The sequence below is a fragment of the Molothrus aeneus genome, chromosome Z (assembly GCF_037042795.1).
Source record: "Molothrus aeneus isolate 106 chromosome Z, BPBGC_Maene_1.0, whole genome shotgun sequence".
NCBI lineage: Eukaryota > Metazoa > Chordata > Aves > Passeriformes > Icteridae > Molothrus > Molothrus aeneus.
This window is the reverse complement of record NC_089680.1, coordinates 57,276,460-57,289,360: the sequence shown is the minus strand read 5'-3', so window position 1 is coordinate 57,289,360 and position 12,901 is coordinate 57,276,460. Positions and strand designations below refer to the sequence as shown.

The following is a 12,901-nucleotide window of genomic DNA, read 5'->3' as shown; positions in this document are numbered from 1 at the left end:
ACTTGAGAACTCTGGTCTCAGCTATGCCATGAACTGAACTATTTTAGCCATCTAGACATCAAAACACCAACTTTGCATTTCAGCTCTATCTTAAAAGAGGAAGAAAAGGTTTAATTGCCTATAATTTTTGTTATGATAGCAAACAATAAAATGCTATTTCCTCTTAGGCTGATATGTGCAATAAGACACGTAAAAGATTCTTTTTTGTTGTTCTCACACAGAATAGGAAGCCTTAGTTGCAATGTGCCATTAGAGAGCCTGTTCCCAGTCTATCACCTTAGTAAAACGCATAATTACAAAAACAAATATCCTCATATCATCCTATAAAGGATCAGATTGGACTGTGAGTCCTGGAATAAATTTCCATCCAAATGAGGATATAAAGCTCTCATACTTTTCTCTACATTTTAAGATAATAATCTTAAACCTAAGAAAATTCCCAATTCAACTGGTGTATTACATCAGTTTATGAAATCTGTCACATAAGAGAGATTAGAAATCACCACAAATCACTTTCAAATCTTCCTATTTTTGCAGCTGGAAAAAAATTATCACAAAAAAGCAGTATCAATCCCAAGTAACCAGAAAATGGTCTTCTATTGAAAGACTCACTTCTTCCGTTACTAAATTTGTAAGTAGTCAAGGACCACTTTCTCTTTCTGGTGATCTGAATTGTTTCCCTCAGCTACACATCTAATAGTTCTGTGTCAGTTCAGAAAAAAGCCAGCTCATTTCTTTTACATACTCAGATAAGGCATTTCCATACAGAATTCTTTGACACATAAATTTATCCTTTTGGTAAAAATCTAGGGCTTTATAAAACATATTTCAAAATCATAAGATTTTAATTCTGTGTACCTTTATGTACCTTCCATTCAATTAATACAAACAAATACACCAAGAACAAAATGTCTTATTCTTATTTCCAACCAAAGAACAGAGAGATATAATCTATTAATCTAACCACGTCAAGTTTAAGATGCAACTGGAAAATACTTTCATAAGAACACCTACCTGAATTATTACTATTTATGAGTACTCTTGAGAATTTCACAGCTGCTGCTGTTACTTAAACATACCTTATTTCATCAGTTTCTGGCACTTTGGTGTAAGGTAGAATTGCTCGAACTCTCCTTCTGTCTTCCACAGGCTACAGTTTAAAAAAGAGCAATGGTTTTTTCTCTATACTCTGTACTGTATACTCTATACAGTAGAATCTTTTTCCCCAGCCTTATGCTATTCTGAGGTAAAGAACACCACTTATATCCGCCTTGCCAGTTTATTTCCAAATCTCAAAACCACTGTCAACTAGAAACGTGTAATTTGTTGAACTAAGAGCACTTACTTTACATTTTTTTTCACTTAAGAGTGGAAATAACATCCCGAATTTTAACATTCAGAAACATCTTTATTCAGGTTTTGGGTTTTGTTACAGGGGATATTTTGCAGTGTTTTTTTTTCATTTTAATTACTTTTGTTGTATTAAGGATGGGCATGTGAAAGAAACCTTGGTTATCTACAGGATGCATTTTGAAACTATTGTTAGATATCCAAAATGGGACAGAACAGTGACAGTTACACAGTAACAGTGCTCTTTATTACAAGAACTCAGTATTGTCTTGTTTTCTCTGTCTACTTAAAATGATGTTACTACATTGTGCAATAACTGCAATACCTTTGTCTTCCTCATTATGTATTTTTATTAAATAGCAAATTTTTTTCATCATTACTTTGTATCAGTAAAACTGCATTTTTATACTCCCTATAGTACCACGTATGCCTATGCCAAACAACAGGAAACTTTCTGAAGTTTTTTTCCCAAAGAAAATTTTGAATAGTGATTAAAGTTACAAACATTTTAGTAAGTTAGTCTTCAGGAATTTTTTTTACTTGCCTCTGGAGGTGCTACTGGAAATAAGAGCTTTTCCCCTTTCAGCAAGCAGGACACATGACTGTAATACCCAATCAGGTCTGAGAGTGAAGCAAAGCGACGCCCACCAATGTAATAGTCTCCACACATGGCAATAATCCTGTTAAAAATAAGACCAGAAGGTTGACATAAGAAAAAATTTTGCTACCAATTTTTTTTTTAAGAAAAGGAGATTATCATCATGTTTATTTCTTAAAACAGTGCCTATATTCAGCAAAATACAGTATTACAGACCCTCTGTAAACATGTAAATAAACCTAATGAATATTTTATCAAAAATAAAATATCTGTAATGAATATTTTATCAAAAATATCCATACATATATTTTATGAGCCACCAGTTTTTTATATAAAGAAAGTGCTGATTCGCAGAAAAAGAGAGCACATTTGCCAGAACTAAATGAAATAAAATTTTAAAAAGTAAGCGTGAACATCCTGGAAAACTGAAATAATGCACTACTACACAACAGCATTATTACATATAGTATCATGCACAACAAACACCTTTTATAATAGGCATAAAATGAACAAAGTAGCAAAGTACTTTAACAAAAAATTACTACACTTCAAAACTATACAATGCAGAAAACAAACAACATCAAAAATTAGTCATTTTGTTACAGTTAGTTTAGCATCCATATTAAAAGTTTAAAAATCACTTTGGAATAATCAAAGTATCTCCTGAAACGCAATTAAAAAAATTTATATCTAATGGGAAAAAGCTCACACAACCATTTCAGTAGTTAATGGATAATTTGAATTAAGCTGTTTCTCCCAAGAAGTAATGTAAAATGCATATAAAGATGAATCTTCAGATATTAAGTCCAAGTTCATAAGCATATAACACTGCAACAGAAGTCAGAAAACAACGCTCAGGACATATGCTGAAAGCTGTTTCCAGCAAATCTTTCAATTACTAAACATATAATCTATTGGTGGCTTTTGCTTTGGGCTTTTTTTTGTTTGTTTGGGGGCTTTTTGTTTGTTTTGGGGAGTGTTTGTTTGTTTGTTTGGAGTGGATTTTTTTCCCCTCAAAATTAAGGAAGCAACCAGACCTGCTAACACTTTAACTGTGATAACTACAATGATTACTATGGAACAGACACAAAACAATCTCCTTCACTGACTAATGAAACCTGCATGGTGCTTTAAGTCTATTCAAACCACTTTAGGCAAGCTTCTCTATCCAGATATTTTTGGTTTCCTCACACTTCGGTTCTTCACCCTACAAAGTAATTTTAAAGTAGCATGATTTAAAACAATCAAACACAAGTAAAAAGCTGTACAATTAAAGCATTAAGAGCCAAAAATACTGCATTATAATGCGATCATTGTTCACTTTATTTTGTTCTGAAACAAAAAGTAGATAGATCACAGTATTCAAAATAAAACACTTAATTCTCACCTAAAATGATTGACATTTGTTTTACTAAGGAATGAAAGCACAAATGAACCTGGTCTCCGATCACTCTCTCGAATAAGGTAACTTCCAGGTTTTCCCGCTTGTCGAAGACGTTCTTCTGCAATTGTTCTGTCAAGTTTTCCATGATACCACCTGAAAAAGAGTAACAATGGGCATCCTTAGAACTTAAGGGTTTTGTTTACTTTCAGAAAATAGACCTGTGAAAGGAAGAAAATCTTTCAGTCAAAACCCATATAACTCTGAAACTTTGTGAATCACATTGCTACAAGTTCAACCTCCTAGCTGACTCATTTCCAAAACCAGTATTTTTAACATAGCAGCGTTTTCCAGATAACCTACTTTTGCCAAGGAACAACCCTAAGAGGCAGAGACTCCACACATATCATAGTTTTTATCTCCGCCCTAACTTGTTTACTTTACAAAAACAGAAACTGAGGTGACTGACCTGGCTTGGAATTACTGTATTTTAAGCCTACGAAGATGTCAGTTCAGGCTCAGTATTCCAAAAGCACAAACGGAGAAGTGAATTCTTTCAGACTGTTCCTCAGTGATGCTGCTGCAGCAAAGCCAGTAAAGAACTGGACAGCAGTCACGAGGCCACCATCCAGCCCCAAAATCAACTTTCCTAATCACAATGTGCACTCTCTCAGTCAAAAGTGAGTGCTGATACGTGGCAATCACAGACTGCAAAATATGACAAAGGAAATCTTTAATCTACTGCTGCCATTCGAGCATTCAATCACCTATCTTAGTTTATTTATACAGCCTTTGTCAGAACACTTATTCTACTTCATATGATCAAGAATAACTTTTTTCAAGAAAGTAGTGATAGAGAGCAGTTTTCAAAGACAGCCATTGTTCTCATTACCTTCATCAAGCAACAGCACGGTTCAGAGCTATATATTGCAATAATTCATTAGCTCCTCCACCTAATTTTGCTTGATTAAACCTTTAATTTTTACACTCAGAAACTGTCAGCTTCAAAACAGCCAGTGTTTTAGACAATTAAAATCCTTCACCACTTCAGATCACATACCATTTAGTTCTAACACTTCAGACTGTTTCGTAAGATTCACAAACATGCAATTTAGAAGATATGTAAATGATCTCTTGAACCAATATATGCAAAAATATCAAATATTTCACAGCATACAGCTTCAAAATTTTAAAAAATTAAAAGTTGAGCTATTGATAAAATCTTAACAAAAGCCATTTTTTTCTATGAAATGGAAAAAAAAGCTTTGAGAGCTTTTATCAGAACAAAACCTTGATAAACCAAACCAAAAAACACCATTTCACCAGTAGGAGCAGCACAAGCATAAATAGTGTTTAACCTGACAAAACTAGGTGCTTGCTAATATTGCTCCCCTTTGCTTCTCTTCCTCACCCTGATCAAAACAAGCTAAACCAGTAGAAGCACTGTTGTGTCTGTACAACATTTAAAATTTGCAACTGCTGCAGACCTAGTTAAATTAGCAAGAGCCTGTGTCATTCCATTCCAGAGCAAAGCAGCTTCATTCATGAACAGAAATCTGTCGTTCAGAGACAGTCACAAAGAAGTGGTCACGCCTTCCTGAGGAAGAGGGTCTTTTAGGAAATGAAGCAAAACAAAGACAGCTGATTATCAAGTAAGTAAGATTAAACATTCTGTGTGTCAGTGTGCCCAGCACAGCTGAAACCTGAGTGAGTGTGCTCCCAATATGTCGCAACTGGGCACTGCTTTCCTGGACAGACTGACTTTCATGAAGTATATAACTCCTCAAAGACCCAAGAAACTTCCCTGATGAAGAAACAAACATTCCATTTCATGAAATCTATTCTAGACTAATAACAGATTCATTGAACTTTTATTTGTTCCTATTTATCACACACTTAAGGAAAATAATCTTAATTCTATTGAGAGACACATTGCATTAAAATGCCAAATTTAAAGAAAGGCACAATTTCAAAATGAAGAAGTGGGAGTCTCAATAAGAATGTAAATTACACAAAAAATTTTACAGAATAAATAGAAAGGCAGGAGCAGATGCAAATAAAAGAATTTTTCTGTAAAGGACCAGGATTTCTAACAACAACATCACAAATTTAGGTGCCCCAATTCTCAGTCCAGGAGCTTCAAACAAAAAAGACACCCTCCTTCCTGGTGATGGCAATATATATATATATATATATATATATATATATATATATATATATATATATATATATATATATAGGTATATGCCACATCCTCTAACACTGAACAGGCTATATTTTGTCCCATTCAACACTTTTATATCAAGTGTACCAGGAGATATTTATTACCTGGTAAAACATTTAAGGAAAAGTTTGGTTTTGGAAATAAAAATGTTAAGTTAACTTCTGAGCAATTAAATTCAGTGTCACTGAGCCTACATATAAAATGTTAACTTCTGATGCAAAAAAACCCTGTATTTTACAGCTCACTCTGCATTAATGTAATGTACCAAATTACTGTATAGTACTAGCCACAGAAATAAGTATTAACACTAAATTTAATACAAACAACAGTAAAGAAGTCAATACTGAGCAATGACATGAGAAAACAGCTCAAGTGATATCCTCAGGAAACCTCTGTAGATTTTACATATCTTTAAAAAATAGGATACACACTGAAGTGCAAACTTGTATAATACCTTTAGAGTATGCAAAACAGTTGTCAAGAAATAACTGTATTTTTTCAAAGCGCAGTTTCATCAATCCATAAAAACAGTTTATTCACATAATATATAATCTAGGAGCACTGAAAGACATCACTGTCAGAATCAATGTCTTATAACCCATCCTGCTATCACCAGTTTTCAGTATTATAGAAAGATACATTCTGCAACTTCCCATCATAATCTTCAAGGACTTTGATAGCAAACAGCAAACATTGTTTTACAAAACTGCAGTACTCAATCTCATTTAAGGGTATTGACTAATCTAATGAGCACTAATGAAAGATTTTAACATCTCTTATGCTGCTTAACAAAGAAGATCCATCCAATAGTCAGCTCTATCCAAAGAAAGTAGAACAGAAATGAGTAAACTACAGAGTTAGCCATACTCCTAATTTCATCAGAGAATAGAACACCGAACAGTCTGAAGGAAATAAACAGGTTACCATCATTTCTGAAAGGAAATAAAGTGACCCCCAGATCCTTTGGTTTTAAGCTCCAATCAGGTAGTTGAGTGAAGCCTGAGTATTTCAGCAAAAATACATCACAGGAAACCACCTCTCCCTCTGAGTTTTCTACGTCAAGATTTACAACTTAAATATTTTACAATCAAAAAAATTTCAAATTTATTGTTTTCAGTCCAAAGTGATGCCAACCACAGAGATTCTTAATGGATGCAAAAGGAATTGCTATGTATGGTGCACTGTAAGTCTCATGAAAGGAATTAAAGTTTGGATGTGAAGGTATCACATGAAAAACCTGCCTAGCTTATCATAAATCAGTTGCCAAATGACTGTGACTTACAAGTGCTTACACTCAAAATTCTAACTCACTACTACTTAGATGTACATCCTCCATCATTGCCAAAGACAAGGTCCCTATAATTTCTCATCAGTCACCTCTGCTTGTTTGCCTGATCCTACCTAGGAACACTTCTGTATTTCTAAAATTACCTCTGCATTTTTTTAAATGCTGACAATCCACTCCTTTCATTGTGTTTTGAGCAAACATAACTCAATGACATTTTGAATCACAGCTAGTACTCTAACAATGCAGTTACTGTTATAACATGCATTGAAAGAGAGTAAGTAGCCTTGCAAGCATATGTTATAAAATTATTCAACTATAAAATGTCCTATCAATTACAGATTGTAATTAAGGTGTTTTTTTCTGTCACTACCTGTTATAACTTGCCTGCTTTAAGAAACTTGTGTAATTGTTCTTTTTTTTGTTTCTAAGAGAATACCAGTAAAAGGCTTCCATGTTTCAGAAAACTGTCAAAACTGTGCATGAAAATACTCCCATCTGCCAGTTTATTTCAAAAACAACATGTTCAGAACTCCAACTCTATCTATATGACAGTTTAAATACAACATGCAGACAAAACAAAGATACAATATTACAAAGAGCCTCTATAGCCACACATGCAACATACAGGTGCGCAGAAGAATGGTGCCTATACCACCGCCACACTGAGTGGCTGACAACCATATGTCTAGTCATGAACCTCATGGAATGAGCTGCACTGCAGTCAGAGCTGTGACCTCTGGTCCACACACAAACAAGAGATCCCTGTATTTTCCCATGCTCCATGGAAGATGCTGGGTAGTCACACCAGCCCCATTAGGCCCAGCCAACCCTTTCTACTGTCAGGAGGGATGCATTTAGCAAGTTTGCAGTATAGCTGTACAGCTTCTGGCCCCCAACAAGACCCATGCAAGGAACAAGCCATTCACAAAAAGGCAGTAGATGGCGAATTTACTATATGGAAGGAGGCAGCTGGTATTACGTGTAGAAGCATGTCACACTCTACAACCATATCTTTATTTACATATTTCCTTTTTACATGTGGGAAAAGCACGTGTGAAGTTTTGCCACACAGGCACACTGCTGGCTTTGTTCACATCCTCACGCCCACATGCTTCTCTGCAGAGCTGCTTTCCAGCTGTTTAGCCCCACCACGTGCTTAGGGTTACTACTCCCTAGTGCCAGAGCTCTGTGTTTCCTTTGTCTAACTACACAAGCTCTCCCGCAGCCCAATTCTCCAGCCTGTCCACATCCACAGCACAACTACCTGATGTTTCAGCTTCTCCTCTTTCAATTTTGCATTATCTGTGAACTTGCTAAGGGTGCATGCACTCTATCTAAGCAGGTCACAGTACTGGGCCATGAAAGCACCCTAGGCAACACCCCCAGTAATTTGCTTCCATCTGGACTTTGAGCTGCTGATCATCATGCTCTGTTCCTAGTCATTCAACCAGTTTTCAATGCACCTCATATCCTTTAACCTAACCTATACTCTGTCAGTCTGTCTGCAAGAAGACTACGGAAAACAGTGTCAAAAGCCTTACTAAAGTTATGGAAAACTCTCTCCCTTTCTCCCCCAAGTCAATGACTACATCACAGAAGGCTCTTAGGTTGGTTAAGCACAATTTTCCTATTATAAATCTATGCTGATTACTCCTCACCACCTTCAGCACTAAATATGATTAAAAGATAATAACATTTAAATATATTAGATATTAAATATATTACAATTTAATAACAGAAACCTTTTTCTGCTGTATCACTAACAAGACTGATAGAGCAGGTATTTTATATAAAAATAAAAACTATTAAAGACCACTTTCAGTCTTTAAATAGTGCATAAAAGTAAATAAAGCAGGTCAAGTGTATAAACTCTGTCAAGCACTGAACATTTTACTAGTACTGACCATACTCTGGAGGGACACTGAGGAATCAACCCTGCAATACTTATGTGCAGCACAAAGACTATGTTAAAACAAGATGCCTTCTCGTCTCTTCCACTATGCCTACCAGCAAGACATATTACAAGACGCTTATTTTTCTGGGGAGAAAGATATGAAAGAAACTGGGAAACTACTATGGGAATTTTACAATTTTATGCCTGAACCAAAATATGGAGTCCTATTCTGGAGACCTAAGCCCTCACTAGAAAATTTGTGTTCGTCTTCACAACCACAGAACATATAGACAAAAAAGCTTGAAAAAACACAGTACAGTATTACACTTCTCAATCGGGTAGGCTAGTAAATGAACTGCCAAAGTCCCACACTGGTATTATGGGACTCAATCAATGACACAAAATAAAAACTAAATAAAGAGCATGTCAAGAGATTCTAATTACAGTTCAAACAAAATTACATTATCTAATGTTAACTAGAAATACTGACTAAACTACTGAAAAATCATCCTCAAACTTCTGGCTTCAAATGCTGTCCTACTTTTGGTTTTATTTATCCGAAGTTTGCATTTACTTATGAACTAACACACTCAATTTACTTACTGCTTCACTTCCTGTGGCAGGTTAGGTACAATGTTGTTTCACTGTGTTTAACCACTCATTTAAGACTACTAACACCACACATCCAGCCGGAAGCAGCCCAGAATGCACTACCCACTGACTTTTGAAAAATAGGGTGTTGTCTTCCATGCACAACAGGAACTACTGAAGAAAATCATTATCTAATAAAGACAATATTCTATGCTAACTACATTAACTGCTAAACAAAGAAACTTCACACACTAAATCTATTGACATCACATTTAAGTTTCTTTATACAGGTACCTAACTGAACACACCAACATTATCTCCTGATAATTTATATTGCAACAGATTCATTCATTAGTCTGGAAAAAGGCCTTCTGCAATTATTCAGAAAAAAATTTTTTCATGAGTTACTGAAACAAATGGAGAACTCTCAGCTTGCCACCTCAAATACTCATGTGAAGATACTAGAACTTCACTGTATGATGAGGAAAATGGTCTACTTTAATGCAATCCATTCTTATTCAGTATTTCTCTATCTGTCTTCATCTTCAGTTTTTTCTTATTATGTTGCCTGAACAAACTCCAACAGTGACTGTAAGAATATATCTGCTTTGGGCAAGATTTGTTTTAACCAAACAGAATTTTGACAGTCTATTTCATTTTGTGTGGTTGATCACTTTCAGATTTCAACTGATTTCCATTTCAAACTGATAAGCACTGCTCAAAAAATACTATATGAAAATGCCAGTTTTGCTGCAATACTGGAATGGCTCCTGCCACATTAATGCAATGCTAGGACAGAAAATAATTTTGTCCACTAAGATTTTAAATCAAATACATAAAAAAATCAGCATTCATTCATTCATTCATCAAATCCAAAGGCATTTTCTTACGCTATTTGAGCCTCTGTCATTGAGGTCTGCAAATGGGGCAGAAAGCAAGGGAAAAGATGACCTAAACAAACACAGAGTTGCCTTTATTCCCTAGTATCCTGTGCATCGCACCTGGCATTAAGCTGCAACATAAACACACCACTGCTGTGCTCCATAAAAATGAAAACACACACACACACACACACACACGGAATAGACAAGCCTCAAATTAGCTTCACTCCAGATCAAAGATTGAAAAATCAACCCTACTGGGAGATTCTGAGTTTGTGAATAAAGAGAAGGTCTTATATGCTAGTATCCTGCCACAGCTTGAATATTAAAGAATACACACTAAAAGAAGATATATTCCCCAGATCTTCCTGAGCAAACCATATTTACAACACCATCATGGGAAGTGCAGAACCTGCAGGTGCTTCATTTCCCATCTCTTTGTATTAGTTACTACGAAAGCAAGAATGACAACTTTACACTATTTCAAAGCATACTCATGTTTAAAAAAGCATTTGTAACATCTTTACAGCCTAAAAATTGGAAGACTAGGAACTCATATTGTGTCTGGTTTGTGTTTGAGCTTTTTTGTTTGCTTTGGGCTTGTTTTTTTAATCTGCAAAACAAGCTCAGAGAAGCTTGTTATAGAGGCTATTATAATTTTATGTCCTACTTAAAATGACAATGGCTCCTGAAATCTTAAGAGTATATAACATAATGCCAAAATTAACTGTTAGTCAAGTTATGACAGAATATAAAGAACGAACACAAAATTTCACACAGATTATTAACTTTCTGACCTATCTACATATGTCTCTTTAAATAAAACTGTATGCTATTCCCGAAATTATCCTCTATACACAAGAACTACAAAAACAACATATTTATAGAAATTATACTAATGAAAAAATATAAGCCTCTGAAACCATTTCATTTTGGGGAGAATATGATAAGGATATGGAAGAAAATGTTTATTTTCTATTCTAACACACACCTTGGAAGTGCTTTGAGTAAACCTGCAGATTTTCTATAGTGAAATCCAAAGGCTGTATTAAGAGTATTTACTAATTACATGGACTCTATATAACATTATCTGATCTTATATTTCACACAACTTAAACAAAGAACTAGTCTGCCTCTAGTGGAAGATTCTTTCTAGTACCAGCACTAAAGGAATCCAAATTAAACTGATGTACGGATAAATACAGTAAAATTTAATTATAAGTTTACGGTTTATTCCAAATGTCTCCTCTCTCCAAGCATAACCTTTATGAAAACAACTTTAAATTGGCTGAGCAGCAAGGCAGTTAAAACATTTATAAAAATATACCTCTGTTAACACTTTTAAAATTGGAAATTATTTTAATTCCTTTTAAATCCATGACTCAAGACTGCCTGAATTTTTAAAAAGATCCAACAAGTGGGCATTACTTTGGCTGTTTCTATATGAAATGGAAAATATAAGCTATCTTCTTTTTTTTTTTTTAACACAAAGCAATGCAACACAAAATGATGATATGGTAAATTAGATCTTTTATGCCATGGATGGGTTTTTTTTTATTCTATTTACAGAAATTAAGTTTATGACTCTACCGTGAAGGGGCTACCAGTGACTGGAAACGTCTCCCCAACAGGTAGTTTAAATGATAATCGGAATAGCTCACTCTTCCTGGCAGCCTCTGCAGTACTGCTATGAAAACTTGCAAAAAACTAATTCAGCCGCCTTTTTCCCGTAAGCTGATCCCACTCAGTACCGGAGGACCAGCTCCCCGTGAAGGGGAAGGAGTCCGACCTCCCTGCTGCCGCCGTTCACTCTCCCGTCTTGCGGGAGGGCTGCGCTCCACAGACCCCGGGCAGTGTCCCCCTGAAGCAAACTTCCCGCTGGAACGGAACCGGAGGAGGGAGGGAAGGTGAAGCGGTGGGACGCAAAACTTCTGCGAGACTGCCAGCCGAGTTTGACACACTGTCTCCCCGGCTAGCGGTGGGGGCCCGGCGGCACGGTACCCACTCCCCACAAGGATTGAGGCGGGGGCGGTGGGTACTCACTGATTGGTGGGGGGCGCGTTGAGCGGAATGGCCACCTCCTCTTCCTCGTATTCCGGCCCGTCCAGTGAGTCTCCCTCGTCCACTGTCCCCAGCCCCCCAGCCAACGCGGGGGGGGGCGGCAGCGGGGGGAAGCCGGGATCGGCAGCCCCAGCGGCCGCTGGAAGGGCTGGCCCCGCGCCCAGCTCCAGTAGCCCCAGAACTGAGCACAAATCCGGCCCGCCTGGGGGGCCGCCGCCGACCAGGAAGGGGCCTTGCGGCTCCGGCGCCCGACCGCGGCACAAGGCGGGGCAGTGCCCCAGCTCCCCGGCCGCGGCGGTTCCCGCCGTCCCGGCCACAACGCCCGAGCCGCCCTCCTCACCCGTGGCCTCGGCCGCCATCATGTTGAACCTCACCGGCAGCTTTACGCCGGGGAGGAGGCGACAAAGGGGCTCCGAGCCCCTGCCCCCACCGCGCCCCCCCCCGACCCGGCAGGCAGTGGACCGGGACGCGGCTGTAAACTTCCCGGCAGAGACGGGCCGGGAACAATGCCCGGCTGGGCGGGGGCTGGACCGCTCCACAGGGCCCTGCGCGGCTGCCTCGGCCCGCGGCCGCCCCAGGGAAGCGCCGCCCGCCCGGGGAGCTCCGCGCTTGCGCGGCACCTCTGCGCTTGCG

At 37.7% G+C, this 12,901-nt stretch overlaps 1 protein-coding gene across 1 annotated transcript in view; it reads right to left on the bottom strand.

The window, feature by feature from the left end:
* The window catches only part of RASA1 (RAS p21 protein activator 1), a 46,143-nt gene extending 33,513 nt beyond the window's left edge, over positions 1 to 12,630 (bottom strand). The window contains exons 1-4 of the mRNA XM_066569850.1: positions 12,251 to 12,630; positions 3,336 to 3,485; positions 1,895 to 2,030; positions 1,080 to 1,150 (exon numbers count right to left, since the gene is read on the bottom strand). Coding sequence (XP_066425947.1) covers positions 1,080 to 1,150; positions 1,895 to 2,030; positions 3,336 to 3,485; positions 12,251 to 12,630 — 737 coding nt within the window. The remainder of the gene's footprint in view (positions 1 to 1,079; positions 1,151 to 1,894; positions 2,031 to 3,335; positions 3,486 to 12,250) is intronic.
* Between the last annotated feature and the right edge of the window lie 271 nt (positions 12,631 to 12,901).